Source organism: Mustelus asterias, chromosome 9 (assembly GCF_964213995.1).
Source record: "Mustelus asterias chromosome 9, sMusAst1.hap1.1, whole genome shotgun sequence".
NCBI lineage: Eukaryota > Metazoa > Chordata > Chondrichthyes > Carcharhiniformes > Triakidae > Mustelus > Mustelus asterias.
The window spans coordinates 125,030,896-125,043,176 of record NC_135809.1 but is presented as its reverse complement, the minus strand read 5'-3'; the positions used below and the strand labels follow the sequence as shown (position 1 = coordinate 125,043,176).

General features: G+C 46.5%; 1 protein-coding gene across 3 annotated transcripts in view; it reads right to left on the bottom strand.

Moving 5' to 3' along the window:
- Positions 1–12,281, bottom strand: part of slc6a5 (solute carrier family 6 member 5) — a 69,115-nt gene that overhangs the window by 13,688 nt on the left and 43,146 nt on the right. For all 3 annotated transcript variants that reach the window (XM_078221319.1, XM_078221321.1, XM_078221320.1), the window contains 2 exons: positions 9,919–10,031; positions 2,192–2,323 (listed from right to left, as the gene is read on the bottom strand). In XM_078221319.1, the coding sequence (XP_078077445.1) occupies positions 2,192–2,323; positions 9,919–10,031 (245 nt within the window). The remainder of the gene's footprint in view (positions 1–2,191; positions 2,324–9,918; positions 10,032–12,281) is intronic.

The following is a 12,281-nucleotide window of genomic DNA, read 5'->3' as shown; positions in this document are numbered from 1 at the left end:
AGTGGGTGGAGATAAATGAAATTGAGTTCCTGATCATGATCCTTTGTGTGTGATGCCATGAGAGTTGCAATGTTCAACGATGGAGTTCAATTACTGGACATGTCAGGGGAGGTCTGGTGGATGGACAGCATGAGGGGGGCAAGCATGGTTGGAGACTGTCCTTTGGAGCTGTAAAGAATGCTCTTCACCTTCCCTTTTTATTATCTACAGCAAAAACCTACATTTAAAGAGCAACAGTAATATAGAAACGTCCTACGTACTGGCTCGCGGGAGAATTATCAGATGAAACCTGACATCAGAGATATTGGGTGGGATTTTCTGGCCATGCTCACCCTGAAACTGGAAAATCCTACCCAAGGTCAACGGACCTTTCCGTGGTCCGCCCCTCACCCACTACAATTCCCGTGGCGGGCAGGACGGGAAAATTTGCCCCGGACGGCACGGTGACACAGTGGTTAGCAGTGATGCCTCACAGTGCCAGACACCTGGGTTCGATTCCCGGCTTGGGGGACTGTCTGTGTGGAGTTTGCATATTCTCTCCGTGTCTGCGTGGGTTTCCTCCTGTGCTCCAGTTTCCTCCCACTCTTCAAAGATGTGCAGGTTAGGTGGATCGGCCATGATGAATTGCCCCTTAGTGTCAGGGGGACTAGCTAGAGTAAATGCATGGGGTTATGGGATAGGGCCTAGGAGGGATTGTGGTCGGTGCAGACTCGATGGGCCGAATGACCTCCTTCTGCACTGTAGGATTCTATGATTCAATGATTCTAAGTCAGGTGCCGAAAGCTTGGAAAATTTTAAGGAGTGCCTTGAAGGAGGAGTGTTAGAGAGCTGGAGAAATTTAGTTAGGGCCTAGGCAGCTGAAGGTATGGTTGTTAGTGGTGGGGAAATGAAAACCGGGAAGTCCAAGAGCCTAGAATTGGGGAAATTGAGATATCTTAGAAGATTATATGATTGAAGGAGGTTACAAAGCTAGGATGGGGCATGAAAACAAGGATATTAATTTGAATATGGGAACTTTTTTTGGACCATGGGATACTATCAGCCTGAGAGCACAGGAATTAAGTGTGACTTTATCCAAATAGGGTGATTGACAACAGAGTTTTATATAAGCTAAAGTTTAGGGAGGGCCAAAGTGGATAACCCAGACAAGAATGCTGGGACAAAGAGACTTGGGAATCATTGTTCAAGATTCTCTTAAGGTTAACGTGCAGGTTCAGTCGGCAATTAAGAAGGCAAATGCAATGTTAGCATTCATGTCAAGAGGGCTAGAATACAAGAGCAGGGATGTACTTCTGAGGCTGCATAAGGCTCTGGCCAGACCCCATTTGGAATACTGTGAGCAGTTTTGAGCCCCATATCTAAGGAAGGATGTGCTGGCCTCGGAAAGGGTCCAGAGAAGGTTCTCAAGAATGATCCCTGGAATGAAGAGCTTGTTGTATGAGGAACGGTTGAGGACCCTGGGTCTGTACTCGTTGGAGTTTAGAAGGATGGGGGGGGGGATCTTATTGAAACTTACATGATACTGCGAGCCCTGGATAGAGTGGATGTGGAGGGGATGTTTCCAATAGTAGGAAAAACTAGAACCAGAGGGAACAACCTCAGGCTAAAGGGACGATCCTTTAAAACAGAGATGAGGAGGAATTTCTTCAGCCAGAGAGTGGTGAATCTGTAGAACTCTTTGCCGCAGAAGGCTGTGGAGGGCAGGTGATTGAGTATCTTTAAGACAGAGATAGATAGGTTCTTGACTAATAAAGGGATCAGAGGTTATGGGGAAAAGGCAAGAGAATGGGGATGAGAAAAATATCAGCCATGATTGAATGGCAGAGCAGACTTGATGGGTCGAGTGGCCTAATTCTGCTCCTATGTCTTATGGTCTAAAATCCAGGAATGACCTCCCTAACAACACTGTGGGTGTACCTGCATAGCAAGGGCTGCAGCGGTTGGAGGACAGCTCATCACCACCTTCTCAAGGACAACTAGCGATGGGCAATAAATGCAGGCCCAGCCAGCGTTGCCCACGCCCCATGAAATAATTTTAAACAGTAGTAGATTTGGAAACATGGTCAACACATTTTCTTAGAACTCCTGCACCTCAAACCCTCCCGCCACATCACTGCCCAAAAGAAAGAAACGGAGAGGTTTCTGGCTGCTGAAGTTGACCGCATTCACCGAAGTTGTAGCGACATCTTACCTGGGTTACCATGGGAATACCCATGAAGAAAAAAACCACACAGCAGACTAACGTGAAGAGTGGCCTCTTGGGCCGCAGGTATCCTGGGAATTCATCCACAACTGACGTCACGATGGTCTCGAGGGTGGCAAACTTCGATTTAATTGGAAAAATATAGGTAAGTTCGACATATAATTGGAAAATGACCTTTACCATTATTTACATTTTCTTTCTGTTTAGAGCTATTAAAATCTGGCAACACACCTGTACTTGTAAGAAGGAACATGTGAAGAACTTGTGAAGAACTTGTGAAGAACTTGTGAAGAATATGGACCATAATCATAGGAGGTGACATGTTCAATGTTTGATGTAAAATGTGGTGAAATTGTTAGATGGGTTTTCAACTTGCCATCCAGATCAAAGAACAAAGAACGAAGGAAATTACAGCACAGGAACAGGTCCTTCGGCCCTCCAAGCCTGCACCGACCATGCTGCCCGACTGAACTAAAACCCCCTACCCTTCCTGGGACCCTATCCCTCCATCTCCATCCTATTCATGTATTTGTCAAGACGCCCATTAAAAGTCACTATCGTATCTGCTTCCATTACCTCCCCCGGCAGCGAGTTCCAGGCACCCACCACCCTCTGTGTAAAAAACTTGCCTCTTACATCTCCTTTAAACCCCTCGCACCTTAAACCTATCCCCCCAGATCGAAACCTCTGTTACAGATCAGCTAATGTCATAGAAATTATTGAAATCAGTGGAAATGGGAGTTGGGCGTTTCATAGAAATCATAGAATCATAGTAGCCCTACAGTACAGAAAGAGGCCACTCGGCCCATCGAGTCTGCACCGACCACAATCCCACCCAGGCCCTACCCCCATATCCCTACATATTCACCCACTAATCCCTCTAACCTACACATCTCAGGACACTAAGGACAATTTTAGCATGGCCAATCAACCTAACCCGCACATCTTTGGACTGTGGGAGGAAACCGGAGCACCCGGAGGAAGTCCACGCAGACACGAGGAGAATGTGCAAACTCCACGCAGACAGTGACCCAAGCCGGGAATCGAACCCAGGTCCCTGGAGCTGTGAAGCAGCAGTGCAAGCAATCCCCACCACCAAGTGGACATCCATACAACACGCCTTTTTTTTCAGTGTTTTCCGACAATACAAAAGATTGCACTTCAAAGCTACTTCACTAGCTGTAAAGGACTTTGGGAATCCCTGAGAGTGTGAAAGGTGTCTTCATTTAATCTTTATGTGTAGTTCACTCTTCTGTCTTTGTGGTGAAGATAACACTGAGAACTGGAGCAAAAAGCCATGAAACACCGGAAACACTTGAGCAGGTCAGACAGCCAGGTCAGGCAAGAGATGAGTTAATGTCGCTAATGTGAACCCTTCGATCAAGCAGGTAGATATTATGGATGTAGGCCGTGGGAGTAGGCCATTCAGCCCATTGAATCTTTTTCTCCATTTAATGAGACGTTTTTAGGTGTCCAGATCATCAACAACCTGTCCTGGTCCCTCCATGCCAACACTATAGTTAAGAAAGCCCACCAACGCCTCTACTTTCTCAGAAGACTAAGGAAATTTGGCATGTCAGCTACAACTCTCACCAACTTTTACAGATGCATCATAGAAAGCATCCTTTCTGATTGTATCACAGCTTAGTATGACTCCTGCTCTGCCCAAGACCGCAAGAAACTACAAAAGGTCGTGAATGTAGCCCAATCCATCACGCAAACCAGACTCCCATTCATTGACACTGTCTACACTTCCCGCTGCCTCAGCAAAGCAACCAGCATAATTAAGGACCCCACACACCCCAAACATTCTCTCTTCCACCTCTCCCGATGGGAAAAAGATACAAAAGTCTGAGGTCACGAACCAACTGACTCAAGAACAGCTTCTTGCCTGCTGCCATCAGACTTTTGAATGGACCTTCCTTGTAAACTAATACATGTGACAATAATAAATCAAATCAAAATCAAATCAAAGATCATGGCTGATCTGAAAGTACCATGAGCTGCTGAATGTTTTTTTTATTTCTAATTTGCAATTTGGCATTCTTTTTCAATAACGAACAGTGATTATGAATGTGCTGACTCTCCTTTAGACCTACCAAAGACATCGGAGGATGGAAACTGTCACCTTTCAGTGTGGGCAGGGTTTGAACGCGAACCCACTGTGCTGACCATAAGGCATTCAAAGTGAATGCTGTAAAATCTCTGCTTCTTAATTAAATGATTCAGTTTATGCTAGTTTCTGTCAGAGGCAGCTGCCTGTGATAGGTGTGGATGGTGTCAGTGGAGTCAGTCAGCTGGCCCTGGACCATCGCAGTTCATATCCGGCCTAACCCTGAAGCCGCCTTGGACAGGGCTGCACCAACACCACCTTCAGTAAGAGCGATAGATCCATTATAATCTTTTAATTCTCACTTTTCTTCCCTTTCCAAAAAATTCCTTATTTTTCTTGGTTAGGACTGAAATAACTTCTGAGAGGCCGGTGTCTTTTCATAGAGTCATGGAGTCATAGAGTCATCGGGGTTTACAGCTTAGAAACAGGCCCTTCGGCCCAACTTGTCCATGCCACCCTTTCACCAAAACTAATTTATTTACAATGTTTTGCAATACTCAGGCAGGTACTTCCCAGTACAGAGCATTCATCCTGAGTGCCGGTGACCCAGATGCTGCATCTTATAGGCGGGATTTTACGGCCTCGATCGGGCGAGACCGGAAATTCCCTCCCAAGGTCAAGGGAGATTTCCGTTGTCAGCCCCTCGCCCATGCCAATCCTGTGGTGGGTGAAGTGGTAGAGTTCTGGCCCATGTGTCTCTGGAGAGCTCCCTGGTTGGGCAGCCTGAACAGGCCTCAATTAAGGAGCTCATATTCCAGCAGGTCCAACTCATGGATCTCGTTGAAGTGATTACAAGGACAATTTTAATCTTCAAATGGGATGGGTTCAGGTTTGATGCCTGGTTTAAATCCTATCGAATTTTATGTTTCCTTAGCTTCAATACAGCTTTAAATTGCGTGGAATGTGAAAGGGGTTTCCAACCCAAACCCACCCCATTCCCAACAGGTGGGTTAGGTTAAGATGGCCTCCTGTTTCATCGCTGACAAACTTCTGTGAAATATCTGATTCATGAAATGTTGCCCGATTACCCTTCTGTGAATTGTCTTGAGATGTCTTATTAAGTTAAAGGTGTTGTATATACCTGCAAGCTGCTATTGAGCTAGAACAACGACATGTAAAGATATATAGCTGGAAATGAGTGGTTAGAGGGAAAGTTTAAATGAATGTTGTAAAGTGGCAGATACATGACACTGTCACTGCTAAATTTGTGAGACTGATACCTCTCAGCATCAATAAGTTAAATAATATTTTTACCTCAAATCAGCCATATTTCCTTCAGTAAGCTTGATGTACTCCAATAGATGATCTATTGTCACAGTTATGCAGTAAACCACATTCCAGTAAACCGTATGTCCCATTAGCAATGCCATAGGATATAACCCTGCAGACCCTCCACCACCTTGAAGGGCAGTAGACACATGGGAGCACCAATACCTGCAGGGTGCCCTCCAAGCCACACACCATCCTGACTCAGAACCGTATTGCCATTCCTTTACTGTCGCTAGGTCAAAATTCTGGAATTTCTTTCCCAATAGCACTGTGGGTGTACCTACACTGCATGGACTGCAATAGTTCAAGGAAGCAGCTCACCAGCACCTTCTCAAGAACAATTAGGTGCGATCAACAAATGCTGGCCTAGCCAGCAATGCCGACATCCCATGAAAAGGACATAGACAAGTTCGTGGAGTAGGCAGATAGGTGGCGGCAGATGAAGTTCAATGAGGAGATGTGTGACATAGAAACATAGGCCACGATTCTCCCATCGTGACCCGTAACTTTTCTGGCGGGTCGGGCTGGGAGATGCACGTCGCCGACCTTGTTCCAGGATTTGTGCATGCACCGGGAACGCAAACGCATCTCCCAGAGCTGGAGAACAGTCGCCGGTCAGACCACGCTGGAAACCAGCGGGAAGGCAGAGAAGTAAGTTGAATCTGTTTTTAATATGCTTTAAATGTATTTTAAATGTGATTATCGGGAACTTACTGGTCCCGATCAAATCTCCCACCCCGCTAGGAGTACTTCAATCTTGCGGGATTCAGACTAGCTCCCCACTTTTGGAGAACTAGTGGGAGACCCCGCCAGAATGAAGGGGGGGCAATCGGGACCCCCCAAGGGATCAGGCAGCGAGGGGTGGTGCCCCCTAGACATGGGCACCCTGGCAATGCCAGCCTGTGCCCCCAGCACTACCCAATGGGCAAAATGCCCATGCTCAGGGTGCACCTTGGCAGTGCCCATCAGGCACCGGGCAGTGCCAAGGGGGTGGAGCCTATTGTGGGCGGGGCCTAGGGTGATCGCTGGGGGTGGGGGTCTTGCTACCATTCTGCAGACAGGATCGAGGGGTGGAGGAAGGGCAGCGATTGGTGCGAGCTGGGGGGGGGGGGGGGGGGGGAGGTGGTCTGCCGAGGGGGACGGCTGCCTCCCGGGGGACGGCTGCCTCCCGGGGGGAAGGGGGGTCTGACCCCAGGACGGGGGGGTTCAGTGGGGGGGGCGAGTCTGCTGGTGTGAGGGGAGTGGGGGATCACCACTGCTGGGTGCAGGGGGGCTGGAGGCGGGGGGAGTCAGGGTTGGCCCGGGAATTACTGTGGAGGCCATGATCGGGCCGTGAGGGGGAGCTGGAGGGGCAGCACTGCGGGGGTCCCGGGCTGGCCAGCGATTGAGCTGGCCAGCAAATGGGGAGTCTGACAGATCGGGGCCACCGTGTATGCACAGAGTTCCAGAACTGTCGAACTCCAGCGTGAATAGGCCCCGGCCCCTTGGGTTTTAATGAGATTCACTATTGGGACCTCTGCATTGCACAAACTGTGGAGATTCAGGTGAGAAGCTGAATTGACAAAACAGTCAGGATTTAGAACGGTTTTCCCGCCAAATCAGCGGCTTTTGGGAGAATCACGGCCACAGAAATTAGAATCAGGAGTAGGCCATTTTGGTAGGAAGAACATAGAGAGACAATATAAGGTAAAGGGTAAGATTCTTAAAGGAGTGCTGGAGCAGAGGGATCTGTGTGTATATGTGTATAGATCATTGAAGGTGGCAGGACAGGTGGAGAGAGCAGTTAATAAAACACGTAGTGTTCTGGACTTTATTACTAATGGCATAAAGTACAAGAGCAAGGAGTTTATGCTAAATGTATAACAACACTAGTTAATTATTAGCTGGAATATTGTGAGCAATTCCAGGTACCACACTATAGGAAGGATGTGAAGGCATTGGAAAGAATGCAGAAGCGTTTTACAGGAATGGTTCCAGGAATGAGAAACTTCAGTTGTGAGGATAGATTGGAGAGGTTTGGACTGTTCTCCTTGGAGAGAAGAGGCTAAGATGAGACTTGATAGAGATGTTCAAAATCATGAGGGGGTTGGACAGAGTAGATAGGGAGAAACTGCCCCTCCCCCCTTGTAAAAGGATCAAGAACAAGATTTAAATTGATTTCAAAAGAAACAAATGTGATGTGAGAGAAAAACTTTTCCACACAGCAAGTGGTTCAGGTCTGGAATGCACTGCCTGGCAGTGAGGCGTACCCGAACAGGCACCGAACTGTGGCTTTTAGGGGATTTTCACAGTAATTTCATTACAGTGTTAATGTAAGCCTGATTGTGACAGTAATAATTAAAACTAAAAGGTGGAGGCAGGTTCAATTGTGGCATTGAAGAGGGCATTAGATGACTATTTGAATAGAAACAATGTGCAGGGGTACAAGAAAAGGCAGGGGAATCATAGAATCCCTATGGTGCAGAAAGAGGCCATTTGGCCCATTGAGCCTGCACCAACAACAATCCCACCCAGGCCCTATCCCCGTAACCCCACATATTTACTTTGCTAATCCCCCTGACACTTGGGTCAACTTAGCATGGCCAATCAACCTAACCCGCACATCTTTGGAGTGTGGGAGGAAACCGGAGCACCCGGAGGAAACCCATGCAGACATGGGGAGAATGTGCAAACTCCACACAGACAGTGACCCGAGGCCAGAATTGAACCCAGGATCCCTGGCATTGTGAGGCAGCAGGGCTAACCACTGTGCCACCATGCTGCCCAAACCAGGAGTCCTAACCGCTAGACCATATAGCACTAAATCATCTGGAGAGCCGGTGCAGACATGATGGCTAAATGGCCTCCTTCTGCACCAAAGAAAGAGAAAGAATATAAAGAAATAACACCGTACCATAAATTGACTGAAAATTAACAAGTAATTTAAATGTGCTTTTCAATTAATTTGATTTGATGAGAACTAGTACACCATCTTATACATATTACATGTTATTTTAATTAATTTGTATTAATTATGTTGTATAATATGGCTCCATATTAATAAAACGGATGATGCAAGAGACAAAACATTGCCTCTTCATCTTTACAAGCTGGGTTTAAATGCAGCCCAACCTGCTGAGATCTGAATAGTAAATTTACTGATCCTGCACTCCCAGCAGGAGGTCACGTTTGAAGGAAGTTCAGGCTGGGGAATCACACCAGATTCAAACATTGCGCCTTGCTGCGATTGTTTGCATTCCACAGTCTCTTATCTGTAAGTATTCCCAAATGAAATGAGTTGGAGCGGTTTGAGTTTCTAGTGGTTACTCAACTGAACCGAGAAATCGCCCGGAACTTGGCATCCAGCCATTGGAAATATCGTTTAGTTATTCCGCAAGAATGGCTGGTGAGCGAAATGGAAATGCGGTACAGATGAAAGCGAGGAAATCAGCATCCTTTACCTCGATGTGCATGAAATAAGTCACCGCCAAACTCAACCAGCTTAGTCCAGTGAGAAAACAAAAAGTACATCATGGGTGGCATGGTGGTACAGTGGTTAGCACTACTGCCTCACAATGCTAGGGACCCAGGTTCGATTCCTGGCTTGGGTCACTGTCTGTGTGGAGTTTGCATGTTCTCCTTGTGTCTGTGTGGGTTTCCTTTGGGTGCTTTAGTTTTCTCCCACAGTTTTGATGTGCAGGTTAGGTGGATTGGCCATGCTAAATTGCCCCTTAGTGTTGGGGGAGACTAGTTAGGGTAAATGCATGGGGTTATGGGGATAGGGCCTGGGTGGGATTGTGGTCGGTGCAGATGTGTCGGGCTGAATGGCCTCCTTCTGCACTGTTGGAGTCTATGATTCTATGAACTCAAATAGGTCCTATTCTGTGAGTGAACAGAGCATTAGGGAATTTCATGTGTTTAATTGTTTGAATTCATTTATGGGATGTGGGTATCTCTGGCTGGGCCGCCATTTATTGTCCATCCTTACTTACCCTCCATTTCAAAGGGCATTTGAAAGTTACATGTAAGCCAAGCCAGATAAGGATGGCAGATTTCCTCAGTGAACTAGATGGGTTTTTACGACAATCGACAACAGTTTAATTAAGCTTTTAATTCCAGAATTTTATCAAATTCAAATTTCACGATCTGCTGTGGTGGGATTTGAACCCAGGTCCCCAGATTGTGCCCTGGGTCTCTAGATTACTAATCCAGTGACAATACCGTTATGTCACTGCCTTCCCTATAATGCTCCCTTAACATGGGAACCTAAGCTCAGAGAGAACAGAACAACAACCTATACAGAACTCAGGTACATGAAGTGGCCACAGGTCAGTCTTGTGTGGCTGAGACTTACCATAGTGTCTAATCCAAGTGTTAGAAGCATCAAAAAGAAAATTATAGCCCAGAATGGAGATAAAGGGAGCCTTGTTAAAGCCTCTGGATACACCACGAATGCAATACCTGGACCTAGAACACATAAGAATTGCACTCGTTAAACATTACCGCGACAACACATGACAGTTGGACTCTTCAACCAGGCTATTCCACCTGCTGAGGCACAGAGATGGACCTTCTGTCTGCTCTTGTGGAGCCCCTCTGACCTCAGTTAGATTTCTCATCTGAGGACCAGTCTGGGTGTAGATTCAAATTTTTCAAATTTCACACTTAAAACAAATAATGTGCTCTGTGGAACAAAATCCATTATCCAATCAAGCTGTTAGAAATGAAACAAAAAATCAGAATTTTGTTTGTATGTGGCTGAATGTTTAGAAGTTACCAAGATTAGCAGTCAGTGAGGGCAAACCTTGGTTTGGTTAAAATCCTGGAACTCCCTCCCCAAAGGTGGTACAGTGGTTAGCGTTGCTGCCTCACGGCACCAGGGACCTGCGTTTGATTCCCAGCTTGGGTCACTGTCTGTGCGGAGTCTGCACATTCCCCCCGTGTCTGTGTGGGTTTCCTCCGGGTGCTCTGGTTTCCTCCCACAGTCCGAAAGACGTGCTGGTTAGGTGCATTGGCCATGCTAAATTCTCCCTCAGTGTACCCGAACAGGCGCCAGAGTGTGGCGACTAGGGGATTTTCACAGTAACTTCATTGCAGTGCTAATGTAAGGCTACTTATGACACTAATAAAAAAATAATCTTTAAACTGTGCCTGCACCTTATGGACTGCAGCGATTAAAGAAGGCAGCTCATCACCACCTTCCCAATGGCAATTAGGAATGAACTACAAATGCTGGCCTAGCCAGCGGCACCCACATCCCATGAAGAATGGAAAGAAATAGCACCATACCATGAATTGGGTGGAAATTAACAAGTAATTTACATGTGTCTCAATGGAACTGAAGGCTGTGCAATAATCAGCGAACATTCCCACTTCTGGCGTTACGATGGAGAGAAGGTAATTAATGAAGCAGCTGAAGATTGTTGGGCCCAGGATACTGCCCTGAAGAACCACTTAAGCAATATCCTAAGGTTAAAATGATTGATCTCCAATTAGCGTAAGCATCTTCCTTTCTGCTCGATATGGCTCCAGGCAATGGAAAGTGTCTTCCCCAGTTCCAATTAACTTCAATTTTACTTGGGCTCCATAATGCCACATTTGTTCAAATGGTGCCTTGATTCAAAAACAGTCATTTTCTAAAAATCAGTTTGTTTTTCCATGTTTGGACCAAAGGTGTAATCAGGTCTGAATTTGAGTGGTCCTGGAACCATATTCAGCACTGGTGAGTAGGATATTGATGAATAAGCACTATTGGGGACACTTTCCATCATTGTGCTGATGACTGATAGTAGACTGATGGGGCCATAATTGCCTGGACTGAGTTTGTTCTGCCTCTTGTGGACAGGACATGCCTGGTCAATTTTCCACATCATTGATTAGATGCCTGCGTTGACGCTGTACTGGAACAGCTTGGCTAGAGGCAGCACTAGTTCTGAAGCATAAGTTTTCAATACTGCTACTGGGATTTTGTCAGGGCCCGTAGGCTTTGCTGCTCGGTGTGCTCAGGCAGGTGAGGAAGGGCAAGTGGGTGAAGTGACAGTTGGATACCATATCGGGGATAGGGATCACAATTCAGTTAGATTTAGCATTGCCTTGGAAAAGGACAGAGATAAAGCAGGAGAAAAGGTTTTGAACTGAGGGAAGGCAAATTTTGCAGGGACTTGGCTGAGGTGGACTGGGCATCATTGCTAAAGGGTAAATCAGTGGAAAACCAATGGGAAACACTAAAATGTGAGATCCTAAATTTACTTAGGATCCTAAATCCTAAATAGTAGACACGTCCCTTCCAAAAAGAAGAGTGGTACTGCCAAATTCAGACATCCCTGGTCAGCTGCACCAACCTCCAAACAGCCCATCGACACAACCCTTCAAATACCACCTTGTCCTGCATGTGACAGAGTCTGCAGATCGGGCACTGGACTTAACAGACATCTTAGAACCCCCCCAACTGGAGTGGAAGCACGTCATCCTTGATCCTGAGGAAGTGTCTCAGAAGAAGCCCTGTGTTGAACCTTTATCAGATTAACATCTCATTTTTAATTCCTGGCATGTTCTCCTACGCTTCTCATTGAACCAGGTGTCATCCCCTGGCTTTATGGTAGTGGTAGACTGACTACCACTGAAGTTACCTTCATGGGCCATGAAGTTTCAGATTGTGGGTGAATATAATGGTGGCCAACAGCACCCCATCGATGTCCAGATTTCAGCTGCCAGAAC